General features: G+C 39.5%; 3 protein-coding genes across 4 annotated transcripts; 1 reads left to right on the top strand and 2 right to left on the bottom strand.

Annotated features, from left to right (window-relative positions):
- Positions 1-1,045: 1,045 nt before the first annotated feature.
- On the bottom strand, positions 1,046-5,330 carry prkab2 (protein kinase, AMP-activated, beta 2 non-catalytic subunit). 2 transcript variants are annotated; one of them, XM_005920468.2, is made up of 8 exons: positions 5,010-5,330; positions 3,901-4,087; positions 3,628-3,785; positions 3,407-3,500; positions 2,962-3,076; positions 2,526-2,659; positions 2,327-2,395; positions 1,046-1,194 (listed from the first exon to the last, which is right to left on the bottom strand). In XM_005920468.2, exons 2-8 carry the CDS (start codon positions 4,057-4,059, stop codon positions 1,117-1,119), a joined length of 807 nt encoding a protein of 268 aa, XP_005920530.1. In that variant the 5' UTR covers positions 4,060-4,087; positions 5,010-5,330; the 3' UTR covers positions 1,046-1,116. The 2 variants fall into 2 exon arrangements, with proteins under 2 accessions (XP_005920530.1, XP_042075964.1); XM_042220030.1 differs by lacking the exon at positions 5,010-5,330 and adding an exon at positions 4,744-5,003.
- Positions 5,331-6,385: 1,055 nt separating this feature from the next.
- LOC102292232 (calcium-binding mitochondrial carrier protein SCaMC-1) lies at positions 6,386-16,956 on the bottom strand. The gene is made up of 11 exons (XM_014333053.2): positions 16,781-16,956; positions 13,500-13,890; positions 13,160-13,286; positions 12,950-13,037; positions 12,684-12,795; positions 10,553-10,711; positions 10,312-10,464; positions 10,096-10,203; positions 9,819-9,986; positions 9,450-9,600; positions 6,386-7,637 (listed from the first exon to the last, which is right to left on the bottom strand). Exons 2-11 carry the CDS (start codon positions 13,674-13,676, stop codon positions 7,456-7,458), a joined length of 1,425 nt encoding a protein of 474 aa, XP_014188539.1. The 5' UTR covers positions 13,677-13,890; positions 16,781-16,956; the 3' UTR covers positions 6,386-7,455.
- Positions 16,270-23,980, top strand: LOC102292547 (protein FAM102B). Its single transcript, XM_014333055.2, has 11 exons — positions 16,270-16,554; positions 18,373-18,493; positions 18,744-18,773; positions 19,222-19,338; positions 19,811-19,857; positions 21,292-21,395; positions 21,669-21,764; positions 21,860-22,067; positions 22,269-22,405; positions 22,905-22,968; positions 23,236-23,980. Exons 1-11 carry the CDS (start codon positions 16,409-16,411, stop codon positions 23,276-23,278), a joined length of 1,113 nt encoding a protein of 370 aa, XP_014188541.1. The 5' UTR covers positions 16,270-16,408; the 3' UTR covers positions 23,279-23,980.

Below are 23,980 nucleotides of genomic sequence, written 5' to 3' on the forward strand. Positions count from 1 at the left end.
GTGTTTGCAGACAAATCAGCATCTTTCTTGAAAACTATGGCAGCTGTCATAATCTATGAACAAAGTAATCACATGATGGTTTTTGGCATAGCACTACATTTGAGAAAACCAGCAACCACTTTCAGCTGGTTAGGAAATACACAGATTTCCCTAGCAACTGGAAGTTGCTATGGCGTCGCCAAAGCCTCTCTCTTTCCAAAAGAATGTGCCTCTGTACACACATGTGGACAGACCACTAAAAGACAATCAGCTATAAATTAATTAACCATTAACTGCTAATCAATTCCATGTCACATTAAATGAAAAGAAATTTGCTTTTCTTTCACAAACAAGGACAGCTCCAAGTCGCTGCAAACGTTTGAGCACTACCTGATGTTCCTGCTGCTTGCTAAACAAGAATAAACATGATACTTCTGGGTTGAGCTAAAATGTAGTATTTCTGCTTTTTATTGCACTTTAAGTTCAAGCAATGCTAAATTTGTTGCTCTTCGCATCAGCCTGTTGACCTAGACTTTGTGCCAGTTTAAGTCTTCCTGTTATTCACCATTTACTCAGCTAAAAGCTTAATGGAATTAGTGGAAAGGTGAATACAATCACTCAACACTGATTAAATTCAAACTCAACTGAATTAAAACCCAAAATCCAACGTAATATATCATTTACAGGTTCTCTACCTGAAAAAAAGGCATGTGTAACAAGGATTCGCACCCCAGAAAACATGATTATGAATCACAAGGAGCAGCAAACGCTTGAATACACACAGTGATCTTATCCGTCCGTAGAGGTCAAAGGTAAAAAGCCACAATATGGTTCTCATTGCTTTCTCCAACACCTGGCACACACACTTCGCTACTATTGTTTAGAGCCCTATGTAGACAGAAGTGCAGCCTCTTTAAAACCCAAGTCACAGCCATGGGCCTCTAAGCTCGTCTGTAAACTTGTTTCAGTGCAAGATATAGCTAAATGTAACAACAAGCGCGCACGCACACACACACGCATATACACAAACACAGACTCACACGCACAAAAAACCAACAACAACAACAAAAAAAAAAAAAACCCACAGCAGATTATAAACATGCTGCTAAAAGCACTGGGGGGAACCCGAGCTGAGGTTTAGATAGGCTTGTAAAGCAGAGAAGTGACATATTTCTTCTTGTATCTGTGAGTCGCACTCAGCACCATTACTCCATCCTAACCAGGAGAGGAAAAAACAAACAAACAAACAAACAAAAACAGGCTGTCATTAAGTTGGATCCAAAGCATCAGAACAATGCAATATGCTCCAATTTGTGAAAGTACCAACTACGTACATATTGGATTACTGTTGAATACGCGATTTACCACAAACCTCACCACAGGTTTGGCTCACATTGAACCACCTAACTGATCAATTAGCTAATAACATAATAAAAATAATGCAAGAGAACTGTAGAAGTAAGTTCTGAATGTGGTCAGTGGTGTGAAACGATTCACACCACTGACCACTAGAGGTGGGAATCACCATACATCCCACGATACAATATTATCACAATACTTAACTCACGATACGATATTATTGCAATTTTTAAAAATATTTTGCAATATTCAGATTCTGTACATAAAGGTAAACTTTATCAATATTCATTTTATCTAATATCAAAGTCTCACACTCAGTCTTTCTCTCAGTTCAGTTTTATTGTTGACAAACTGAACGGTTTGTATTACAGTCTAGTCCAAGTTAACTGAAACCATCTGGTACAATTACAGCTATTCTGAACTATGCAATATGAAAACTATGCAGCCCATTCAGCAACTGAAGAATTTGAAAGTAAATTAAAACAAAATATAATTTTACATTAAATAAAAAAGTTTTAAACTTAATTAAAACAAAACATGTCTTAAATTAAAATAAGTAAACTGTCATGTTTATTGCTGCAATAAAAAAAGTTAAACACATTTGGACAGTGTCAGGATTCTTGCTCAGAAAAAGGATCAACATGCTCTGAAGTCAGAGCACAAAAACTTTTTTTGTAACAAAATATCGATTTCTGCTGTCCCTGTATCGATACATTATTAGCAAACAAAATATCACGATACTACACAGTATCGATTTTTCCCCCACCCCTACTGACCACCCCTACCAGCTTCCCCCTTTAAAGCAGAACATCTTCCCTTTGTCTGCACAAGGACTGAAAGAACTGATATAAAACTGATATGATTAAAAATCATGTTCATGTAAATGTGCTGGAACATTTAACAAAAAGAAAAAAAAGAGGGTGGGGGAGCAACTACTAACTTCCGTGAAAATGTGAGTCATGAGTCATTCTGCTGCAAGTAAACCTACCTTTATTGAAAGTGCATATAGGTGATTTAGCATGACATGGTTGGGTTCAGGCAGCAGGGCAGGGTCACACTAACAACAGACAGTAGGAGGAAAAGTCACAAAGAAAACAGTAACACGAAAAGATGAGTCACATCAGGGTCTAAAAAATTCTATCTGATTTGTAAACTGAGAGAAAGGTGCGAAAGGTGTAGATACTCACAGATATATTGGTGTCCTTGTTGAGAATGACTTGAAGGAGGTGAGGCGGGAGGATGGGCGGGGCTTTGAAGTGCTCCTCAGGTCTGAAGACATACTGCTCCTGTCCATATGGACCAGGAGGAGAGCTGGACAGGTCTAAAGATACAGCAATCACATTTATATGACATTTCACATACACACTTTACTCTACAGCTACTGACCAATTAAACACTAACAACAACAATAAAAAAGCTGTATTCTTTATTGTTGTATTTATTTTGGCATTTATTATTCAACTCCTTTCCTGGGAGCTGTATTAAGACTTAAATTGCTGGGACTGTAAGTGCCAGGTCAGGAAAGGCATGCTGCAATATGACAAGGCACTTTCCAGTTACTATTTACACATGCTGATTACCTTTAGTTGACTAAATAATTCAATAACGGAGCAGGCTGCTGACCTGACGTGTCGGAGCACTCCAAAGAGTCGACCTGAAGGGCGTCAAACACCTCAAAGTCAGACTTTTTCACATGGATCAAGTTGTTGATAGTTCCCATCTGGCTGGTTACCACCGGCTGCCGAAAAAGAGAGAGAAATCATCACAGAGGAAATGAGGAAGCATGTGTAAAATTAGCAGTTTCCTGCACAGTTTTCCCTAAGGCAAAAGAGCTATTTAGCAGCTTTCACCGAATAGAAGGGCTTTTCAAAGCTTTTCAGTCCCTCTGAGGTCTCAAAGTCCACATTTTGTGAGGATAACACAATACAAGATGGATGAAACTTAAATGCTAAATTTCCACAAAGGAATGTGTCCCTTCCTTTTTGAACTGTCAGAGGTCTCTGCACCATGCCAAAATGCAGTGTGCATGAATAAGTTAATGGGGGGGGGAAAAATGAAGCTACTGTACCTCTGATGGATCATGCACCCACTGTCCATCTACAAAAAACTTGTACTGGTGCTCTCCTTCGGGCAGGTCCAGAATTGCCACAAAATCATTATGGCTTAGGAGAAAGTAAGAGAATGTATTAGTGCAATATCCGAAACGTTTATCTACAAACTCTCAAGCTACAGCTTTACTTATAAAAGATAATGAATGTGATAACGTACCGTTATCCACTTCCTGTTTACCTTTTATTTAGCGGTATCTTTGTGTTCCAGTTATTAAAAGAACCAGCAATGTAGACCTCCTTCCCACCTCCGGCCCAGCGGATCACAGTGGGGCGAGCCTGAGGACCAGTTTTAACCAGATCATCTAAATCTGGGGTGAATTCTTTCTCTCCTGATGCCTGAAAGTAGTAAACATATAAATCTCAAATATAAGCTGTTTTGAGAAAATAAAGCTTTCAAATCTGAGGAAGTGGTGTGGAAGACAAATGTGTTTCAATATTATAATCTGCATACCTTCGATTCGGGTCCATGTGTGTTGAAGGTGTTGGGGTCATCTGTGCTGTCCACCATCTTGCTGCTGGGTTCTTGGTCTTTGGAACTGCTGCCACTGTCTGAGCGATGGGCCTTGGCACCATGCCGATCTCCGGCCACTCTGTCACTTGTGTTGCCCATGGTGCTTCACGTTTTTTTTGCAGTGCCACTGGAAATAAAGAACAATCCATTATGTGTTTAAGCATAAAGCAAGATCTTTCAGAAACAAGAAAAAGACTTGAAGAGACAAACAGACTGTAGGCAGAGATCAGCACTAGAAATCTTAATAGCTCATGGTAATCTCCTGTTTTTTTCCCCATTATAAATTTTATACATCTGATACGGATGAAACACAGTTTGTCTATGAAGCAGGAAGACCCCCCAGGTTTTCTGGTTCTTCAGTCAATAGAAGAACCAGAAAATGTTTTGTTTAATTTTTAAAATCCAGCCTTTAATGTCTTATAAACTTTTCATTTTTTGTGGTTTTCAGTGTGGAACTATCTGTTTTTTTATATATCTCCAATTTAACAGATCTACATCAGTACAAAACTTTTGATGCTGCTGACAACAAATTGAAAACAAAATATGAATATGAAGATCTCTTGAATAGACACCATAGTCGATCTCCAGTTATCCAAAAGACAATACATCACAGAAAGAAGCTGAGGCTGACCACAGGCTATTGTGACACATGTTTAAATACAAACTGAACCTGTTACATGAAACTATTTGTTCAGCATGACAAACACCATCTTAACACGATGAGCAGCAGCCTGACTCAGGCAAAAAAGCTAAACGCCTTTGCAGTGGGGCTAACCGGCTTACCGGTCGGTAGACGGATAAAAACATAAAGGTGAAACAGGGACTGTCTTCTGGCCGTGTGTTTGGACTTGAATCATAAACCGCCTAACGTAAATACAATCATGCTTTCAGACATAACGTAGTAAGAAAGCCTCCATTAGTTAACGCCCACTAGCTAAGCTACCGCCAAATCAACAAGTTTTCACCACAGAACTTAAAATAATACATACGCAATTTTGCCATTAGTAAATAATCATGAGTACTCGTACAGCTTGCCGACTGAAACCTACCGTAGTTTCCCCACCAGCTGTTCTGCTGTGTCCACCTCAGGTCACTTCGCAGGAGAATATTTTTAGCCCCTGTTGGGAGTTAGCTAACTGCTAGCTGTCACTGTCTACAAGCAAACGACCAAGCTGTTTGCTCTGTTTATCTGCGCCGCAACAAACACTTTCACCATTAAGTTGTGGCAGACGGGGAAAAAAAAAATCACCGACACTCTCCACCTATCTGCACATTGACTTTAGTTTGTGTTTTAGTGGAGGGCGGGCCCACCTCTCTACAACAACTGCAGAGAGCCCAGTGCTGCCCCGACTACGGAGAGCGGTTAGGACAAAAACTGTTCAAACAACCGAAAAAAAGGGCTGAAGGTCGCCAGGAAGGCAACATCTGTCACAAAAACGCCACAAAATGAAGAAGGTTAAGAGACACCCACAAGGAACTTAAGTAAAATAAATCGCATTTTACGACTGACTGCATAGTTAAACAAAAAAAATGTTTATTAATAAGCAAGTAATGTGATCCCAGTGAATATACAGCATTGTGCAAATCACCTCTCACCTATTTATATTTCCCTTCTAAGGAGCCAGACTTTACTGTAATGTTTTTAAGTGTTCTTCAGCAGCAGTTCTCCAGGATTTCTGAAGATCTGTCAGTTTTATGTTTTTGACATTGACTGCTTTTTCACTTATTTTCAGTCCAATCTTTTCAAAGGAATTTTTTTAAATTGTTTTATTATTATTATTACTTTTATTATTATTATTTATGATGCCTACTATCAAACGTTTAATTAAAAATGTGGTTTGTATAGTATGTCTATACCCCCTGAGGCCCCAGCTTCCAAAAATCCTGGGGTATTTAACTTGTCTATGTGGGCAGTTTCATTTGAGCTTGAAGATACGGATTATGGAGCAGGGGCTTCTCTCAGTCCTTGGTGATGTAAACTCACTTCAGTGTGGACATGACTGTGTTCTGACTGTGTTCCAGGAGTTTTAAGTTCGTGGCAGGATTGAGCCTTGATGGTTCCTGAACATCCTAACCATTTTCCTCTCATCTGACAGTGACAATTTGGGTCTTCTTCTAAACTTTGGCAAATGGATGACACATCCAAACAAGTTGTTCAAGGAACAAGATATCTGGACCTGCAATTGTTTAGAAAGAATTGTTTAGCTGTTTAGCAAGAATCCAAAATTCAACTGTACATGTTTTCCCTTCCCTCCTAATTTTGGAGGATTTAATTTGTTATGGAAAAAAATGCACCCAGAAATTTCAATCAAAAATACAAAGCTGATGCAAAAATATTCTCAGTTTTTGTATTTCTGTTTCATCTCCTTCATCATAGATGCTAACCGGATGGAAGTTCCTTACTGACACCAACACAAAGTTTATGTTCTGTGTGGAAACAAATCCACAGTTTTTGTCTTTATTGACCACTTGGCAAAGATTTCAACACATCAGACCGAGTTTCCAATCAGTGATCCTTACATTACTGAGGAGGCAATATCAGCATTCAAGCCTCCCTGGAAAGACCAAGTTTCAACAGCTAATAAATCAAGACTAGTTTCAAGCTCAGAAAATGTCACATAAACTAAACACAGAAGATTGTTATCATGCATGCTACATCTAAACTCCATCCACTTGGCTGTGTGAAAGAGTATGAAACAAATGAATGAATGTTAACTGTAGCAGGAATGTGTTGTGCGTATGTACTAGGTTGAAATGAGGATTGAAACATGACAAACATATGCTTCTTGCAAGTATTTTTCATCGTTAAATCCCATAAATAAGCATAACTGGAAACATATATACAGTAATTTGTATAGTTATAAAACACATCTTCTGATGTTATCATCAGACTTACACACACATAAGGCACATTTAAATCGTTATCAAACAGAGAGATCGGTGGTTTTCACATTGCACAAGATGTGTGTCTTCATTCACACACTGTTCCAGTGTTAACAAGTATTCGTTTGTCCAAGCCAGCTATTTTTGGTGGACAGCTGCTGATTGGAGAACAGTTTGTTTGGAACCGCTGTCACTTAGGGCAGGTGTTTACAAAATCATGTATACAGTGCATAGACATGTGAAAGGTTCAGCTGACATAGCGCCATTTTTCAAACAAAGGAAACGCACAACGCTATGTCGCGTATTTGTTTCATCACAGTTTAAAGGAATATCCGTGGCATAAATGAAATGAGCCATTATACTTAACACGTTTTAGTGTTTTTCCAGAACTGTCTTTTTGTGTGTAAATAACGCAAGTAAATGCAGGAAGAATGGTATGTTTTACAGTAAGAAAAAAAACATTTGAGCATGCATACCACAAATTATTAATGCTTTAACTACTGGCAGACGGCTCTTAAAACATGCACTGTATGCTTGATTGCCGTCTGTCTTTTTGGAGTTATTTCAGGCATTTTCAAGTCTGACATATTAAGTAAACCTTTTTTTGCAGTATCATTTGGAGATCCCTAAGCCACTCTTCATATACTCATAAACCACGTAGCTAATGCTGACTGCAGGAATGACTTTCATGAAGTTCGGCAGGATGCCCCGGTAGAGTCCAAAAACACCATCTTTGGCTACAATCTTCTTCATCAGAGAACTCATAGAGGGCTGGTTTGATGGTTCCAGAGATGCTGCAAAGAAATATTAGCTATGTTAGAGAACCAATTAAAAAGCAAAAAAATAAACTCACTGGCCACTTTGTTAGGTACATCTGCCCAACTGACTTAATGCAAATATGTAATTAGCCAGTCACATAACAGGCAGTCAACATATTTAGACATGTAGTCATGGTCAGGACGACCTGCTAAAGTTCAAACTGAGAATCGTTTAAGTGACTTTGATTGTGGATGGTTGTTTTTGTCAGACAGGCTGGTCTGACCATTTCAGAAACTATTGATCAGCTGGGATTTTCCCACACAGTCGTCTCTAGGGTTTATAGAGAATAGTTAGAAAGAGAAAACATCCAACGAGTGCCAGTTCTCTTGGTGAAAATGCCTTGTTGATGTTAGATAACATGTAAGCATGGATCCATCCTGTCTTGTATCAAACAGTTCAGGCTGCTGGCAGTGTAATGGTGGAAGAGATACTTTTTTTTTTTAGCACATGTGGGGTCCCTTATTACTAGGGATGGGTACCGATATCCGGTGCCATTATGGCACCGGTTCTGACATAAACGGTAGTAACCAGACCGAAAAGCAGCGCACATTTCGGTGCTTTTTTTTCTTCCTGAGATGTCATACACTTTGGATTCCAGCCAATCATTTTACCTTTCCAAGGATAGTAGGCGGGCCCAGGTACGTACGTTCTTTTAGAGCAGAGCTACAGATTAAAAATGTCCAAGGCGAAGCGGTCAAAAGTCTGACTGTACTTCACAGCAAAAGATGCAAACTCAGCAGCCTGCAACAAGTGCTTTAAGCTGATACTGTGATACTGTCAAAGGAGGTAACTCCTCGAATCTGATGAAACACCTGGTGACGCATAGTGTTTTTTTTAAAAGCCGAGAAATGCACCGTATTTGATAGCTTGCTGCGAGACCTTACACTGAGCACATCTACTGCGGATGTGGTAAATCTCCATTAGCGAGTTAGTGCAGATCGCCCCGTGCATGGGGCTGGACGGTGCTTATCATTTTGCAGAAGAAAAGAGACTGCTGAAAATAAAAACGTAAGAGGTTTTTGGACAAAGTTTGTGTTCTCCATTCTTAAGCACCGGTTCGAGCACCGGCACCGTTTCAAAAGTACCAATTTGGCACCTTACTTAGTACCAACTGAGCATTGTCCAAGCACAGCAGCCTACCTTAGTATTGTTGCTAATCACGCCCATCCCTCTATGACCACAGTGTACCATCTTCTGATGGTTAATTCCAACAGGATAAAACCTCATATCACAAAACTCAAACCATCTCAAACTGAGATTTTGAACATGACAATGAGTTCACTGTTCCTCAGATGGCCTCCACAATCACCAGATTTCAATCTAAGAGGAGAGTCACATTGTGGATGCCAGTATGAACCAAGGATTGTCTCTGGGGAATGTTTCCAGCACCTTGCTGAATCTATGCCAAGAAGAATCCAACCTGATAACAGCAACATGTAACTAATAAAATGGCCAATAACAGCCAACATTTTTGTCTATTCGTTTCTTTACTCATATACCACTGATTTGTCAGTTTGTGAGACCATGACCCTGTCTAAATGTTACACTCAAAAAACAACTTTCATCTCAAAGTGAACAACATTAAAGAGGAATGCCCTTTTTCAGATGGAGCCCCCTTTACATTACGTGGGCTGTAACACAAGTATATATTTACAGAAAACATGGATCAGAACCTTTACACCATCAAATGCAACCCGCCCACCTTGAAAAATATTGTGCTATTATTATGTTACGAAGGGGCTACCTAGTTATGTCATTACTATTTTCAAATATCAGGCTGTGTTTACCTTGTGCTTGCATCCGAGTGCGCACAAGTGCGAGTGGATAGCTTGCCAGCTGGCCACAGGTACTAGAGATGGTCCCACAGCCCAGCAACACCAGCACTCCAGGGTTGGCTGACTCAGTGGCGTAATGTGCCAACCAAGTGTTCTTTAGAGTCTAGAGAGTTATGATAAGAGAAAGGAAAATTCAGCTAATGTGCAAAATCAGCATAACACATAAATTTCTCTCATTTAATTTAATGCAACTCTGCACGATGGATTGGTTTAGTGTGCATATAAATGATCTAATTAACTAAAGTGCAATCCATTGTGAAATATGTCTGTGAAGGTTCTCAATCCATTGTGAAATATCCATGCATCACAAAGCCAGCATACCTCATAAACAGCCAGGTCTATCCCAGCGTAGGGAAGGATGCCCAGTGAGTTTGGTACGTAGCCCTTGTAGAAAGCTTTGACGCCCTCCTTCCTCAGGATCTTCTTGGCACAATCAAACATTCCTGCATACTGGCCAGTTTTCCTAAGCGTCAACCGCGTCTTTAATACCTAAGAGAGAAGCAATGCATAAAAAATACAAAGGAGGTCAGATTCGGTTGGTTTGCGTGGAGAGGAGGTGTTACCACGTCCAGTGAGGCAGCATCACAGATCTTGTTACCTCCATTGGGTAGATTGTTGTCTGTGCTGTGGCCCCAGCCAGAGAGCCAGCCAGAAACCTCTGGTGGGTCTCAATCTTCGCTCCTTCTGATGATAACAACCTCTTATACTGTAGCAGAAAACGTAAAATGCCACAATATTTGTTACTACATTTAATAGCTGCAAACAGAAGTATTTAAAAAAAAAAAATTCACATTTCAGCGGTATGGTTCCTTACTTGTTCATAAGCCATGAACTTAATCGCCGTCTCGGGTGCAATCTTTAAAACATTTATTCCATTTCCCCTCCACAGCGAAGTCACACCTCCTTCTGCAATCATTTGCTTAAAGCCCCCTAGCAGACTTATCCGGTTGGCCTTTGAAGAATGAACCTGCAGTGCAAATATATGCTTTAAGTAAAACACGGTCACAGACATCTATTTATCCATCTATTTGTTCCACTTCTGTCATATTTGTCACCTGCATGAAGACTTTCACTCGGTCCAGTGGGGCAGTACCGGTACGAGAAACAGCCCCTGCCACAGCACCTGCAACAAGCTGCTTCCACCAGCCACCTGTGCTCTTCTCTTCCTCTGTGAATTCATCTGGGATTGCAAGACTGTCACCTATGTCCAGAACCTAGTGATTACATAAGCAGATTTACTCAGCGAGACCAAATCCATGAACCCTGGCACATCTGATTTACAGTCATGGGAAAAAGAAAGCTCTCACAGGACTCTAAGCAGTCCAGAACCATCTTTAGCAACAATAACGTTAAGTATGATCATTTTTATCAGTCTTTTGCGTCAATGTGGATGAATTCTTATTTAAAACATTGCTTCACTTCATTGAGGTTTGCAGGCACAGCTCTTTTAAGGTCCCACCCCAGGATTTCAGGTTGAAACCTTGATTCTTTTCTTTTTCAGCCATTCTGTTCATTCTGCAAGACAGATGGCCTCATATTTGACTCTAGAATACTTAATTATACAGAGGGGTTCGTACTCAGTGGCTGCATGGTACTTCCTCCTCTGTGCTGGCAGCTGTTATGAGGCGTTTGTGCTGATATGCTGAGTTTGGTTTTCACAGCTTTAAATATATTGATGTGCATTATGGCCAAACATCTCCAGCTTGGTCTCATCTGTCCAAATGACGTTGTTTTCACAAGACTGCATAGAGTCCTGTGAAACCCTTATTTTTCTTCTGACTGCATGTCTGTGAGCAGACGGGATAATACTGTAGGTACAAACACAGACTCTTATTAGTATTTCTCTTTCTGTATAATACACATTATAAAATGCCTTATAGGTGAATTTCTTTGCCTTTGATAATGACTCTTTCACTGAAGGGTTGTGCCACTTAAGGGTTTCTTTGTGTGGTTTCAAATGTACAAGGTCAACAACAACAACTTCCCCTTTTTGAGGTCAGTGATGCAGAAGCAGTTATATTGTAACTAGAAGGCAACATCTACAAAATCTTCAACACGAGCTGTCAGCCAAAAGATAAAAACATTATAAAAACAACAACAACCACCACTATTTTAGATGTGTAAATCATTTAAAAGGGTTGTAAAAAAGGATATGCAGTGAGGAAAAGCTGAAACCATTTGAGCCAAAGAATGATTTGAGCTTCTTGTCCTTTCACTAGAATAACTACTGAGCTGAATAAACCCTTATCTAGTATATGCAGCGTTTTCCCCAAAGCATAAAGCACTACTGTGAGCTCTATTTGAAGCTGAAAGTCAAACTTAGAGTGCCCAGTGGGAATTTTCAACTGTAACGCCGCCTCAAGTTGGACTTACAACTCAAGATGTCAGTGCAGCCCCACCAAACCTGAATTAACAATCCAACATGGCAGCAGTATACGAAAACACAGTAAAGCTGTACAACTTGTAACCTGTACTATCAATGTTGTATAGCTCCCTAAATGAGCCACTCACAGAGCACTGACCAGACTCCATCCATGAATGTCCTGCAGCACGGTTTATAAGTATTGCCAGTGATGGATACATGGCTCTACCTTGCTAAGAAGCACAACAAATCCTGTTTTCCCTCTTTTCCTACTTTAATACTGGAGCACGCTCAGTTCGGTAGAGACACCCAGCTCTGATATCTGACTTCTGAGATAAATGGAACACATCATTAGTTAAAAACACACTCTACTGGCAGGGGAAAGGCAAAGGTTCTTGGACTTGCTGCGGTCATCTGTAGGGCACGTTTCCTGTATGACAATGCAGTTCTGCCTGAAAAAGACTTCTGAAAATTCAGATACAAGCTCTGTGAAGGACAGGCACTGTTTGGCTTGTGGCTAAAATCTTGCGCTGAACAAGTAATAGAGCAATCAAAGATGTCTTTCTTAGCACTAGCAAGAGGTGGAGGAGTGAGCTGGGGGGGGGGGGCAGAGTGTGCTGCTATGACCTAATTATCTTGCCCAGGTCACCACTTCCAAAGCTGCTGCCTTGTGTGAACTGCAGAGGAAATCTATAAAGCTAGCACGAGAGGACTACACAGCATGTGATTCACTTCACAGCAGCTGCCTCTGTGTGTGTACGTCCACTAAAAGCACTTGTCTGTGATACAGACAGTATATGTGAGTGATTTTATATGATACATACTGAGGAGTGTTTCCAGTAGCGTATAATCTCTTCCAGGTTGTGAGCAGGGCATAACAGGAAGTGTTCCCTCCACTCGTTCCAGTCAACCATCATGGTTCCATCTATATCCATACTGAGGAAACACAAGTTTTTATCCTATGAAATGTATGATTATTGTATGGAAGTACACTATCCGATCACATATACTTCACATAATCTTAAATTTTATTCTTCAGACACATTGTAACCAGACACATGTCACAGTGCGTAAAAAGTGGAGGTCAAACCTCTGTAAGATTTTTAGGGCATCCTCTCCGCTGACACCTATGCCCAGCTCTGCAAGAGACTGCTGGATCTCTGAGGAATCGATGCGCCCTGACACATAAACACTCCAGTGAAACAAGCTGCAGTATGTGACTGTGTAAACATTCACTGGAAAGCCATGTGACTAAAGCAGAGCATTCATTTATTTCTTGCAACCTCCCTCCTCTCCCTACCATCATCATTTTTGTCCAGGCTCTTAAACGTCAGCCACAGCTTCTTCTCGTGCTCCTTCAGATACTTGGTAAACTCGTTGAAGTCCAGGCACCCGTCTTTATTTTGGTCACCAGATGACACTATTTTCTGTAAGGTAGAGATATAGTGTAAGTGTCTCTTCATTTATATTCACAGTGCAAGAGACTGCACTCTCTGTTTCTAAAACACACACACACACACACACACACACAAATGCTGTTAAGTGTCACATTACTATGGAAATGCATGCAAAACGAGCAGGCCAGGACTTGAAACTCATATCTCTGTGTGAGTCCTCTCCCTCAGCAGACTGATATTTACCTGTGCAGCACCCTGGCGGAATATGCCCATTGCCTTGAGGCCCTCTCGTAATTCAGCAACATCCACCTTCCCATCTTTGTTGGTATCGAGCCTTTCAAACAGGTCCTGGTACGACCTCTGACTGTCGGTATCCCAGCACCGGGCATTTGACAGTAACGTCCGTAACGTCTGATACATTGTAGAGCTAATGTGCAAACTGGGTCCAGACCTGAGCCGTCCTGCAGTCGGAGTCAAATTAGCAAGCCATACTGAAAATCACCCATAAATCCAATGCAAAATCCACATGCGAACTCGTCGTCGGCAGTGACAAATCGGGCTTTTACTCGGGTTATTCTGCAGCCTGCCCTATGCAAAGGTGCGCTCCGGAGCGTTTCGGGGGAACTGCAGTGATCTGTGGGCGGAGCAGTGTAGGCTACGTAACTACACAGAGTTTTTTACGGAAAAGCGGGAAACATGGCAGCATATGAAAGCGGTGGAGAAAAAAATATATAAAACTCACGGAGGGACCATATGCATAATCCGGCTTATGATTTTAAAACCGAAGTTAATCATCGTTTGCCCATGTGACATGTGAGAGTGCATAACAGAGGACATTTAATCTTTTCATGTAACAGGACGTGTGAGTACAGCGCAGCACCGCTCCTCTCCAGCAGAGGGCGACGTTTCACTGCACAGAAACAGCAACGGGGTAATACTAAACTGTATGCATAACACACTGAGGTTATTATAGGTAACTAAACCAGATTTCAGTCAACTTGAATTACCCCCCACAAACAACAACACAAAAAACAACAAAAAAACAAAACAAAACAAAAACAAAAGAAACCCCCAACTTTATAAAAAAAAGCAAAAACGAACTGAACAATCAAGCAGTCCCTGACACGACAGCCTTTGTGTTGTAATATTTGTTCTACACCTTTATATTCGTACCCTTGATAAATGTTTCTGTACTATAGCAAACAAAAAGACAGGCAAACTAAGCTTAAATATGAACAATCAAATCCACTTTGGAAAATAACTGAAAGTAAATTGGACTGAAAACCAAAGCATTTTAAAAAGTAAATAAAAAGGCAAAACTATAATGTCTCTGAAAGGTGCACATTCTCAGAAAAATGATAGTTTTTAAATGTTCTTCAAAGAACCATTTTAAAAAAGGTTCTTTGAGAAACCATTTAAACCATTTCTTAATGGTTCTTTGGGGCACCTTTAAAGGTTCTTCAGTGAACTACTGAAAGAAATGGTTCTTCAAAGAACTATTGCTTGAAAGGTTCTTTGTGGTATTAAAAAGGTTCTTCTATGGTATCAGTCTAAAGAACCACTTTTGGTTCCAGTTGACACCTTTATTTTTCTGAGTGTAGAGTAGCCTATACTATATGTGCTGATAACTGCTGTTTCAGCCTGTTGACTGGTTATGCATCAGCTCAGGATTGCTTAAATTTGAGCGACTTCTGGTTTATTTTGTGAACGGTATAAAAGTCACGTCTAACCACAAGTTGGATACTTCCTGCCATTCCCATGGATGACACCCAAAAGTGTCCGCACGTCTACATTACTGACAAATGAGGCTATGTTTTAGATAAAGAAAAACAACTTTTATCCATCAGTCTTTTAGTAGATTCAAACATCTCCACCATAAGCTAGAAGATTAAAGCTGCTCACAGCCATAATGTGCTATCTGGTACTTTTCCCATGTGTTGTTTTTATATATTTTTATTTTTCAGTAAAGCAACTGAACGCATTCAATTTAAATTTTATTAAGATAATTCTTTCATCTCTCATATCACATCCTGTTTGCACGTTGTTCTATTTTATCTTGTTGAGGTACTCTACTTTATTTAGCTGATTTTATTATAGAATGTAAAGTCATGTGAAAAACAAAGATTTCACCGGACTGCATGTAGTCATGCGAAAAACAAAGTAAATCCTTCCTTATTTCAGGGTAATTAAGGGATTAAGTAACAACCAGGTTTATTAATTGATCAGGAAGTATGAGCACCTCTTTAAAAGCAGGGACTTTGGCAGTTTGCTGATTTGAAGCGTTCAGTCTTCCCAGGAGTGGATGCCCAAGCAAATTCAGCCCAAAGCCACAACATGTGATGCTTAAAGAAATAAGAAGAACATCACACCACAGTTTAGGTTTGCAAAACTGCCTCAGAGCAAACCACGCGATATCTGGACTAATATCCTTTGGACAGATGAGAACAAATTGGGGATGTATAGCCATAATGAACAGCACCACATCTGTAAAAACTTTTTCGCATAACTTTATTCAGGTTTTCCAAACCTTTTTTGTGAAAGTAAATGTTATCATTTTTTATTATTATTTTTGTCCTCAGCTAGCAATTACGTCTGTAATGATCACTTTGTTCACTACTGATAGAAAGATAAGATAAGATAAAGGTCAGGTCAGGTCAGGTTAAACCGTATACAGTCTGAGATCACATTGTTCCATGCATTTATTAACAACGTTTACATTTTAATAGTGCTAACTGCGGACAACTCAACTTTAAACCATCTTGTTTTGCATTTCCTCCTTTTGTCACATGCCACCTTCTGTTTTGTCTTTTATGGTCAGTGCTGACCCCCCACAAGAGGTGTTGCTGGTGTTGCCCCAGTGAGTTTCAGCCACACTGTAACAACTGTACCAATACCCACCTACACACGTTAAATTCGGGCTGTCGGCATTTCTTTTTTTTCCCTTTAACCTAGCTGTCCAATCACACCGCGGAATTTCCCTGGCGTCATTAATATTGTGTTTCAGTGGGTGGGAAGGAAGAGATTTGAACTTTGAGTCGTGTCTGCAGAGCAGCGACAGCTGAGTGAGCAGCAGAGACAGCTCGGAGAAAGTGTTCGGCTGTCTACCACCTCCACAGTTTCACCCGGATACTTGCGCTGCACAGTCTCACATCATGTCGTTTATTCTTATGAAGAAAAAGAGATTTAAATTTAAGGTGGACTTCGACTTGGAGGAATTGTCGTCGGTTCCCATTGTCAACGGAGTTTTATTTTGTAAAGTCAGACTACTGGATGGAGGTTTTGCTGAAGAGTCCTCCCGGTAAGATTTTTCTTATAATTTAATTTAGCTATTTATAGCAACAGGTCACTAGTTGTTTGGGAAAACTTTCATCAGTCAGGCCCAAATTCAGCTTATTTTTGACACCTGTTTGCATTTATTGCGTCGTGGTTGCTTCTTCGGTGCCTACAGCATTCCGCTGTATTCGTAGCTGACGTTTAGCTAACTCAACACCAGCTGTTCGCTAACTTAAACAACTTAAACTTACCTCAACGACAGTTGAAGACCTGTATGTAAGGAGGCAACAGAAAAGACCAGCAGAGTGATTTAACGCATTAAAACGAACACAGAGACTCTCGTTCGTCGTTTCAAGAGACAGATACTTTTTTTAAAATCTAACCCATATTTGTAAAGTTTATCTAAGCAGTTGCTAAGCAACAACTGCTGTTAATTGAGTAGTGGAACAGTGAGACCACCGGTTGGGATATTAACAATAATGGTTAACATTGGGATGTTTGTTTGATTGTTTAATATAACACTGACTCTGGTTGAAACAATTAATTAAAGTTATACTTTCATTCATTGTTTTTCTAATGATTAAAAGAACAAAAACAAATCTACAGTAATCACGTGTCCCTAATTTATGGCAGTGAGAAGCCCCAGAACAGATTGTTGTTTTTTCAATTCAAAGGCGCATGCTAGGTCATAGTCTCCTGGGACGCTGTTTTTTACTGTACGTTACTTTAATGAGTCACTCTGGAAAAACGGAGTCGGAAGCGCTGGCCCTCATTACTTTGCTATGGTAACTCTCCCTAAACTATTGTGTAAACACGGTATTCTTAAGTTTATCCTGCCTCAACCACTGCTTTTTATTTCCTGCTTCCTTTGCAAATAACCTGCAAACACTCTATCTATCTATCTATCTATCTATCTATCTATCTATCTATCTATCTATCTATCTATCTATCTATCTATCTATCTATCTATCTATCTATCTATCTATCTATCTATCTATCTATCTATCTATCTATCTATCTATCTATCTATCTATCTATCTATCTATCTATCTATCTATCTATCTATCTATCTCACCTTAAAAAAAACAACAACAATAAAACAACTTTGTTCCCAAAGTCAGGAAAGTTTGTAAAAGTTTTAGCTATCATTCATTTATTTGGCTGATTTTTCAGGTTTTGACTGGTGATCCTGTGCATGGAGCTTTTGTGTCTCAGTGATTGTAGATGGAATTGCTCGATAATAACTTGTCCAAACCATAACTTTCCTTTTTGGAAGATAGATAGATAGATAGATAGATAGATAGATAGATAGATAGATAGATAGTCTGCAATGATAGGATTGCATTCAGTTTCATTGCACATGTGGAACAACAATAAAGATGTGTTCTGTTTTATTCTACTGCTCAAAAAACTGCCTGGCTACTTTTGTGGTTTTGAGAGCTGCTTTTAGAAGGACAGTATAAAAACTATTTAGAAGCATCTCATTATACTTCTTGAAAACCTGCATACAAAAATAAAACTGTGACATTTCCTAACATAAAAGAATGTGCTAAATTGATACGCATGTTTGTTACTCAATATCAGACTATTGCAGTTAAATATTTGCTGAGGATGAGTTATCTCAAGACATCATCTGATAGACAACGAGGGACAAGGGTTGGAAATTAGCAATAGCTATAAACTTTATATGTAGCACACCAGTTTGAGAATTGCTGAAGCATAAAAGGAGCTTGTTTACTGCTTGAATAAATGCTAATCCTTTCTTCTCCACACATTTGGAAGCTATTAAGATACTGTGATATATCTGTATGTCCACTAGTGATTAAATCCACTTGTCTTACAGGGAGCCCGTCCAAGCCAACTGTGTGTGCTGGAAGAAGAAATTCTCTTTCATGTGTAAGATGAGTGCCAACGCTGGGACGGGTGTGCTAGACCCCTGTGTGTGCCGTGTGTCGGTGCGCAAGGTACAAAACCCTTTGTTTCTGTTTTGCTGACACAATTTAGAATGCACAGTGTGAGTTATTCCATAGCCATAGTTCATGCAGTGAACAGAGACTTGAGTGTCTATTTACATAAGGTTAGAAGAACTGTTGTAACTTCAACACAGCAGTTCATTGTTGTTCACGGACTTTAGTTGTCCTGCAAAAACTTATAGAGGCAAGGAATAGTAAATAAACAGGCAAATGATGTGATATCACTTTTTTGTCATTTCAGGAATTGAAGGGTGGAAAAACATACGCAAAGGTAACACTTTTCTTCTAAAGTGTGTAGAATTGTTGTGGTGGAAAAAAATCTGCTTAATAACAAGTCTTATCAAACCTTTCTAAGATAACGATGATAACGAGGCGTCCTTCAGATGCCCTGAGAATTTTTTATTTTTTTTTAATAGCTTGCAGTTTCCGGCTTTGGTCACTGATTGGGGGAAAAAAAGACTGACATGTTAACCAATAACTCCAATGAGGAGTTAAAGAATTAAGCAATCTTATTTCTCAAGTTTCCAAGATCCCAACTCATGCATGTTACATTGTTTCCCATAACTAGACCTGCATTGAATTTCTGTGTTTGTAGGACTTAAATCTCATGATCCTTTGTAAAAAAATAAATAAATAAAATAAAAATCTATATTTAAGGTATGTCAGCTGACTTCTAATCAGTTCAAACTTGTTGAGTTGTCACTTTTCACTCTGCACAGCTGGGCTTTGCTGACTTGAACCTGTCTGAGTTTGCTGGGTCTGGCAGCACAGTACGACGCTGTCTCCTTGAGGGATATGACACAAAGAACACCAGACAAGATAACTCAATTCTCAAGGTATGACAATGATGCAAGACACACAGCTTTAAAACAACAATAAATAAGATGGAAAGGGACCTTAAGAGTATCTATCACACTGGTCATGTGTTGTCACAGCTCAGTAGTTCACTCTTGTTTGTCTGTTCACATTAAGAAAACTAAGTGAATTTCTCAATAGACAAGAACACATATATATGTGAGGAAGCTGAATGTGTGACATACATTGGGAAAAAGTGAGCGCCCTGAAAGCTGAGACAAGACATGTTTGAGCTTGTGACTTATAAACTACCTGCACTGTGGGAATGAGGTTAAAATATATGTGTTCCTCCAGGGCAAAAAGAAAGACATGCAATCAACTTTCTCAGAAAATCTTATTATATTAACCACACTTAAAAGATACCGTGTGAAACCAAACTAGAAAGCAGAAAGCTGTATGCCTTTGTATTCCTTTCTAAAGCTGCCAATCCTCTTGCTCTTGTCTCTGTCACAGGTTGTCATCACCACACAGCTTATGTCTGGAGATCCCTGTTTTAAAACGTAAGAGTGCTTCTTCAACCTAACATCTCACACGTGCAACTAAGAAATTCTTAAATTATCTTTTTTATATATATATAAAATTAAATATATATATATATATATATATATATATATATATTATATATATATATATATATATATATATATATTATAAATATATAATATATATATATATTATATATATATTAGAGAGAGAGATATAATTTTGATAAATACTCAATTTGGTTTGCATGCCTAACTACAAAGCTTTACATTTGTGGTTGAAACGAAAGTCTGCTCCTGAGGTATAAACGTCTGCTTCTAACCTCAGAGGAAGTGCTTTCTTGACTTCCTGTCTGTCCTAAAGTGACACCCTTACACATGTTATCAGTAATGAGATCCAGAGAAGTAATGGCAAAGTACTTTGTAGGTAAGGCCTTATTGTTGTCTTATCTGAGAGCTAATGATGCCTCACCCAAAACATTGAGCTGCCCAACCTTAAGAGTGACCAATGGCTGATATGTGATCAGAAGCTTTACGTAGAACAGGTTTGTCGCAAATGATGTGATGTAACGTCGCACTCCTGGCAAAGACTGTACCATGTGCAAACAGTAAGCTGCCTTTCTTGATATTTCTTTCCTGTTTCAGCTCATGCTTAGTGTAATAACACACAAGCTGTTGCCCTGGAGATGTCTAGAGCTTAGTCACCCACCCACAGAGTGTTACTCATTGTGTGTGTGTGTGTGTGTGTGTGTGTGTGTGGGATTTACAAAGCGGAGGAGAAAGGATGCTCTTTTTTCACACTTTGTAGAACTCACGTTACTGTGCCTTTTGTTGTTTGTCAAACTAGAGGTTGCTCATAACTTGCTTATAACTAATACTAACCAGTGTGATCAAACAGCCAGTTGTTAATGAGTAAATGTGTTTGAATATTATCGTCAAAGCTACACAGAAAGTGTGTTTACATGGATGGTTGATATTTTGACTTGGCAGTAAAAGCACCAGCTGATTCCAGTAGGGACACACCAGCTGTGAAGCCAACATGCTTTCTGGCTGCATGTGTTTTTGAATTTGCCCTTCATTTTAATGTCATCTACATACGTAAAACATGCACTTTATACAGTTGTGGCAGAATATCTGCCCACCTCAGACACACTTGCATAGAAACGCTTACCCAAAAGTATTCAGAAACCACTTATGTGTTATTTCCAGCTATAGTAGGTGTCTATGATAGCACAAACATAGATGAAGTCTTACTCACAACACCAGCGACAGCTGTTCCAGCTGTAGCAAAAGGTGTCACAGTTGAATTAGTGAGCAACCCGGCAAGCTCACCTAGTCGTGAATTATCAATTCAGTAACCAGCTGTGCCACAATAAGCCAAAAGGTCTGATGTAGGGAAGCTTTGTTTACATAAGTTTTAATGAAGTTAACCAAAACCTGTGTTCCCTTTAGTCCCCCATCTACAGCCATGACTCTGGGGATCCCACAGGCAAATGCAGAGGGTCTACTTGAGGGGAGGAAAGGAGGAGACATGCACATATCACACTCAGTCTCTGGTACGTATATGTAGCTTATGGCAAATACCCTTTAATATTACTGGTCAGTTTCTTACAGAAACACAGATATTTTTTGGGAGACTGTAATGGGGTCGACTATGAAATCAATATTCCTTAATCATGACACTGGATAGCAGTAGCTGCATTTACGTTTTATCATGTTTTGTTATGTTTTGTCAATTATGATAGCAAAGCTATAAAAAAATGTCTGATTTCTATTTAATTTACTGCAATTTATTATAATTTACTGAATACATCACTTTTTTTTAACAGGGACTCCAGGAAAGTCTGTATCAGTGCCAGAGGAGCTGGTAACGTTTGGTCACTCTCGAACACCCAGCTATGCAAGTCAGCTGTCAAAAATTTCAGGTAGAAATACTGTCACACACATTTATTCACTTTAATCATTGGAAATGTTCTCATATTTATTTACTATATGGGTTTCCCCCCCTCACATGCTGTAGGTTACAGCTCAAACAACTCCAGTTTAACAGATCTGAGCCATCGGCGGAGCGGGTCAGGAGGTTCTGCCTCTACGGGCATCGGCAGCATCCTTGAACACAGTGATCAGCAGGTGGAGAGAGGAGAGAAGGAGAATAAGACTACTCCCCCAGTCCCAGCAACTTATCATTATACGTTTGACAGCCCTGCAATACATTTAAAGGCTCAAAGGTGATACAGACAGTTACTCTGACCTTGGAATAGTATGCTATTGATAAGATGGTGGTCTTTTGACCACTATTACATTATTTCCATGCTCTATTTAACCTGATGACAATGTATAGTATTTCCTAATTTATAAATGACATTTTTTTTCTTGGTGTTTGAACCCTGTATTTGCAATACTGACCCATGTTTCTCTTCCCTTGTTAGACACCCAGTCAAGCAGAACTCTGTGGAGAATCAGCTGAAAAGAGTTGATGCGACCAGAGTGGATGCAGATGATATAATTGAGAAAATCCTCCAGAGCCAGGATTTCAGCCACGGATTCTTGGACTCCAGTGCAGAGGGTGTGTACTCCTGATCTTGGTGTGGAACATTTCCCACCATGTTGCAGATGGGATCAAGTTACTTTGAGGTGTCGCAACAGTGTAATGTCTCTAGGGGTTAATCAAAGTCCTTAAACCAATCTTGCCAAAGATGATTCATCTTTCATGAAGAATTGCATAACTTATCACAGTAATTCCATGAGGTGTGGTTTAAACTCACATCTGGATAGCTACCCTATTACAAAGTCTTAGAGAGAGAAGAGTTGTTTGTTGTGTTGAGATTAAGAAAGGATGAGTCTCCCTGTTTATTGAGACAAATGTTGCACACATTTTTGTGTGGAAATGCATCCTCAAGTATAAACTACCTACCTCTGTTCCTGAAAAGATCTTGCTTGCCTAAAACTCATTTATTGGTTGATTTAACCTTAAAATAAGTGGGGCATTTTTTTAAGCCCCGACTGTAGGAGCTGATTTTCGTTTTTCTTATTTCTAATGTGTATTTGTGTTTGTGTTGCTGCAGAGGAGGGGCTCAGCTTGTTTGTTGGTCCTGGAGGAAGTACAGCTTTGGGAAGCCAACACATGAGGTGGGTTTGATTATGTAACCATGGGTTGGGGGTGCAAGACACCAGACACCAAACATTTACTATAAATATGGGCAATTAGAAGAAGGCTAAATAAGGGTTCTGATAAGGACTCTATGTATCTGCTTTATACTCTGTGTAACTGGTCTTCATGTTCTATACTTAAGGGGCATATTTTCATGATAAAAATCAGATCTGCCAGATCAGATGGCGATCCTTATATTGTGTGTGTTTTCCTGTCCTGTAACAAACTGCGGCATTCTCTTTCAGGGTCGCAATTGGAGCCTTTGAGCAGGTGGTCATCAAGCGCTAGGCTTTGGAAAGCACGTGTCCCCACAAAGGGTGCTGTATTATTCTGATGCAGAGGCCAAAGGACTGAACAGTGGCTTTACCATCAGAACTTGCACCATCTCATTCCAAGGGAGATCTAATTTCTCTTATGCAATCACTCTCCAGCTGATGTGCAGCTTAGCCAGGACAGCCCCCTAGTGTTCAGGAAGTGGAGCTGAAGGCCACGTTGTTGAAACGTTTTGCGGACTGAGATAATTGGTGCACTGATCTTCTTGTCCTCTTTGGAAAAAGTAAGACATACTATAAGTCTTCTGCTTACCCCACTTAGTGGCATTTTCATGCTGGGGTTTTCATTTAAAAAAATGCTTAAAATAATTCCACATGTCCGTTAGATGTCTTTGGTACAGCTGTGATTTTTTTTTTTTTTTTTTTTTTGTAAATTCACTTGAAGTGACAAGCCAAAATGTCTGTCAGTGGGTTTGTTTTGGTTTTGGTATTTAAGCTGCAAAAACAAAAGAGGGTTGTGGAAGAAATATGGCATATGACTGTGGGTTAAAGAGGGTTTTTTTCCTCTCTCTCATTTTTTTTAACAGGTGTTTTCTGCAAGAAAGGTAAACTTTTGACATCTGTGAAAAGGATTTTATCTAAATGTAGATTCCAGGCAATTGCACACCTCTACCTATGTAAAAGCTAAGTATTATAAAACTGACAATGGTTATAGTTG

The sequence above is a fragment of the Haplochromis burtoni genome, unplaced genomic scaffold (genome assembly GCF_018398535.1).
Source record: "Haplochromis burtoni strain Fernald_Lab_line unplaced genomic scaffold, NCSU_Asbu1 Contig_41, whole genome shotgun sequence".
NCBI classification, from domain to species: Eukaryota; Metazoa; Chordata; class Actinopteri; order Cichliformes; family Cichlidae; genus Haplochromis; species Haplochromis burtoni.

What these genes read in the sequence shown, in the direction of transcription:
- LOC102292547 (XM_014333055.2), top strand. Translation starts at nt 16,409, where the DNA reads ATGTCGTTTATTCTTATGAAGAAAAAGAGATTTAAATTTAAGGTGGAC. An exon ending in GGAGATCCCTGTTTTAAAAC is followed by an intron (nt 19,858 to 21,291) that starts GTAAGAGTGCTT and finishes TGTTCCCTTTAG; the next exon opens with TCCCCCATCTACAGCCATGA. An exon ending in TTGGGAAGCCAACACATGAG is followed by an intron (nt 22,969 to 23,235) that starts GTGGGTTTGATT and finishes ATTCTCTTTCAG; the next exon opens with GGTCGCAATTGGAGCCTTTG.
- LOC102292232 (XM_014333053.2), bottom strand. Translation starts at nt 13,676, where the DNA reads ATGTATCAGACGTTACGGACGTTACTGTCAAATGCCCGGTGCTGGGAT. An exon ending in TCCGCCAGGGTGCTGCACAG is followed by an intron (nt 13,287 to 13,499) that starts GTAAATATCAGT and finishes TCTACCTTACAG; the next exon opens with AAAATAGTGTCATCTGGTGA. An exon ending in GAGTGAAAGTCTTCATGCAG is followed by an intron (nt 10,465 to 10,552) that starts GTGACAAATATG and finishes TTTGCACTGCAG; the next exon opens with GTTCATTCTTCAAAGGCCAA.
- prkab2 (XM_005920468.2), bottom strand. Translation starts at nt 4,059, where the DNA reads ATGGGCAACACAAGTGACAGAGTGGCCGGAGATCGGCATGGTGCCAAG. An exon ending in CACATGGACCCGAATCGAAG is followed by an intron (nt 3,786 to 3,900) that starts GTATGCAGATTA and finishes TACTACTTTCAG; the next exon opens with GCATCAGGAGAGAAAGAATT. An exon ending in GGGTGCATGATCCATCAGAG is followed by an intron (nt 3,077 to 3,406) that starts GTACAGTAGCTT and finishes CTTTTTCGGCAG; the next exon opens with CCGGTGGTAACCAGCCAGAT.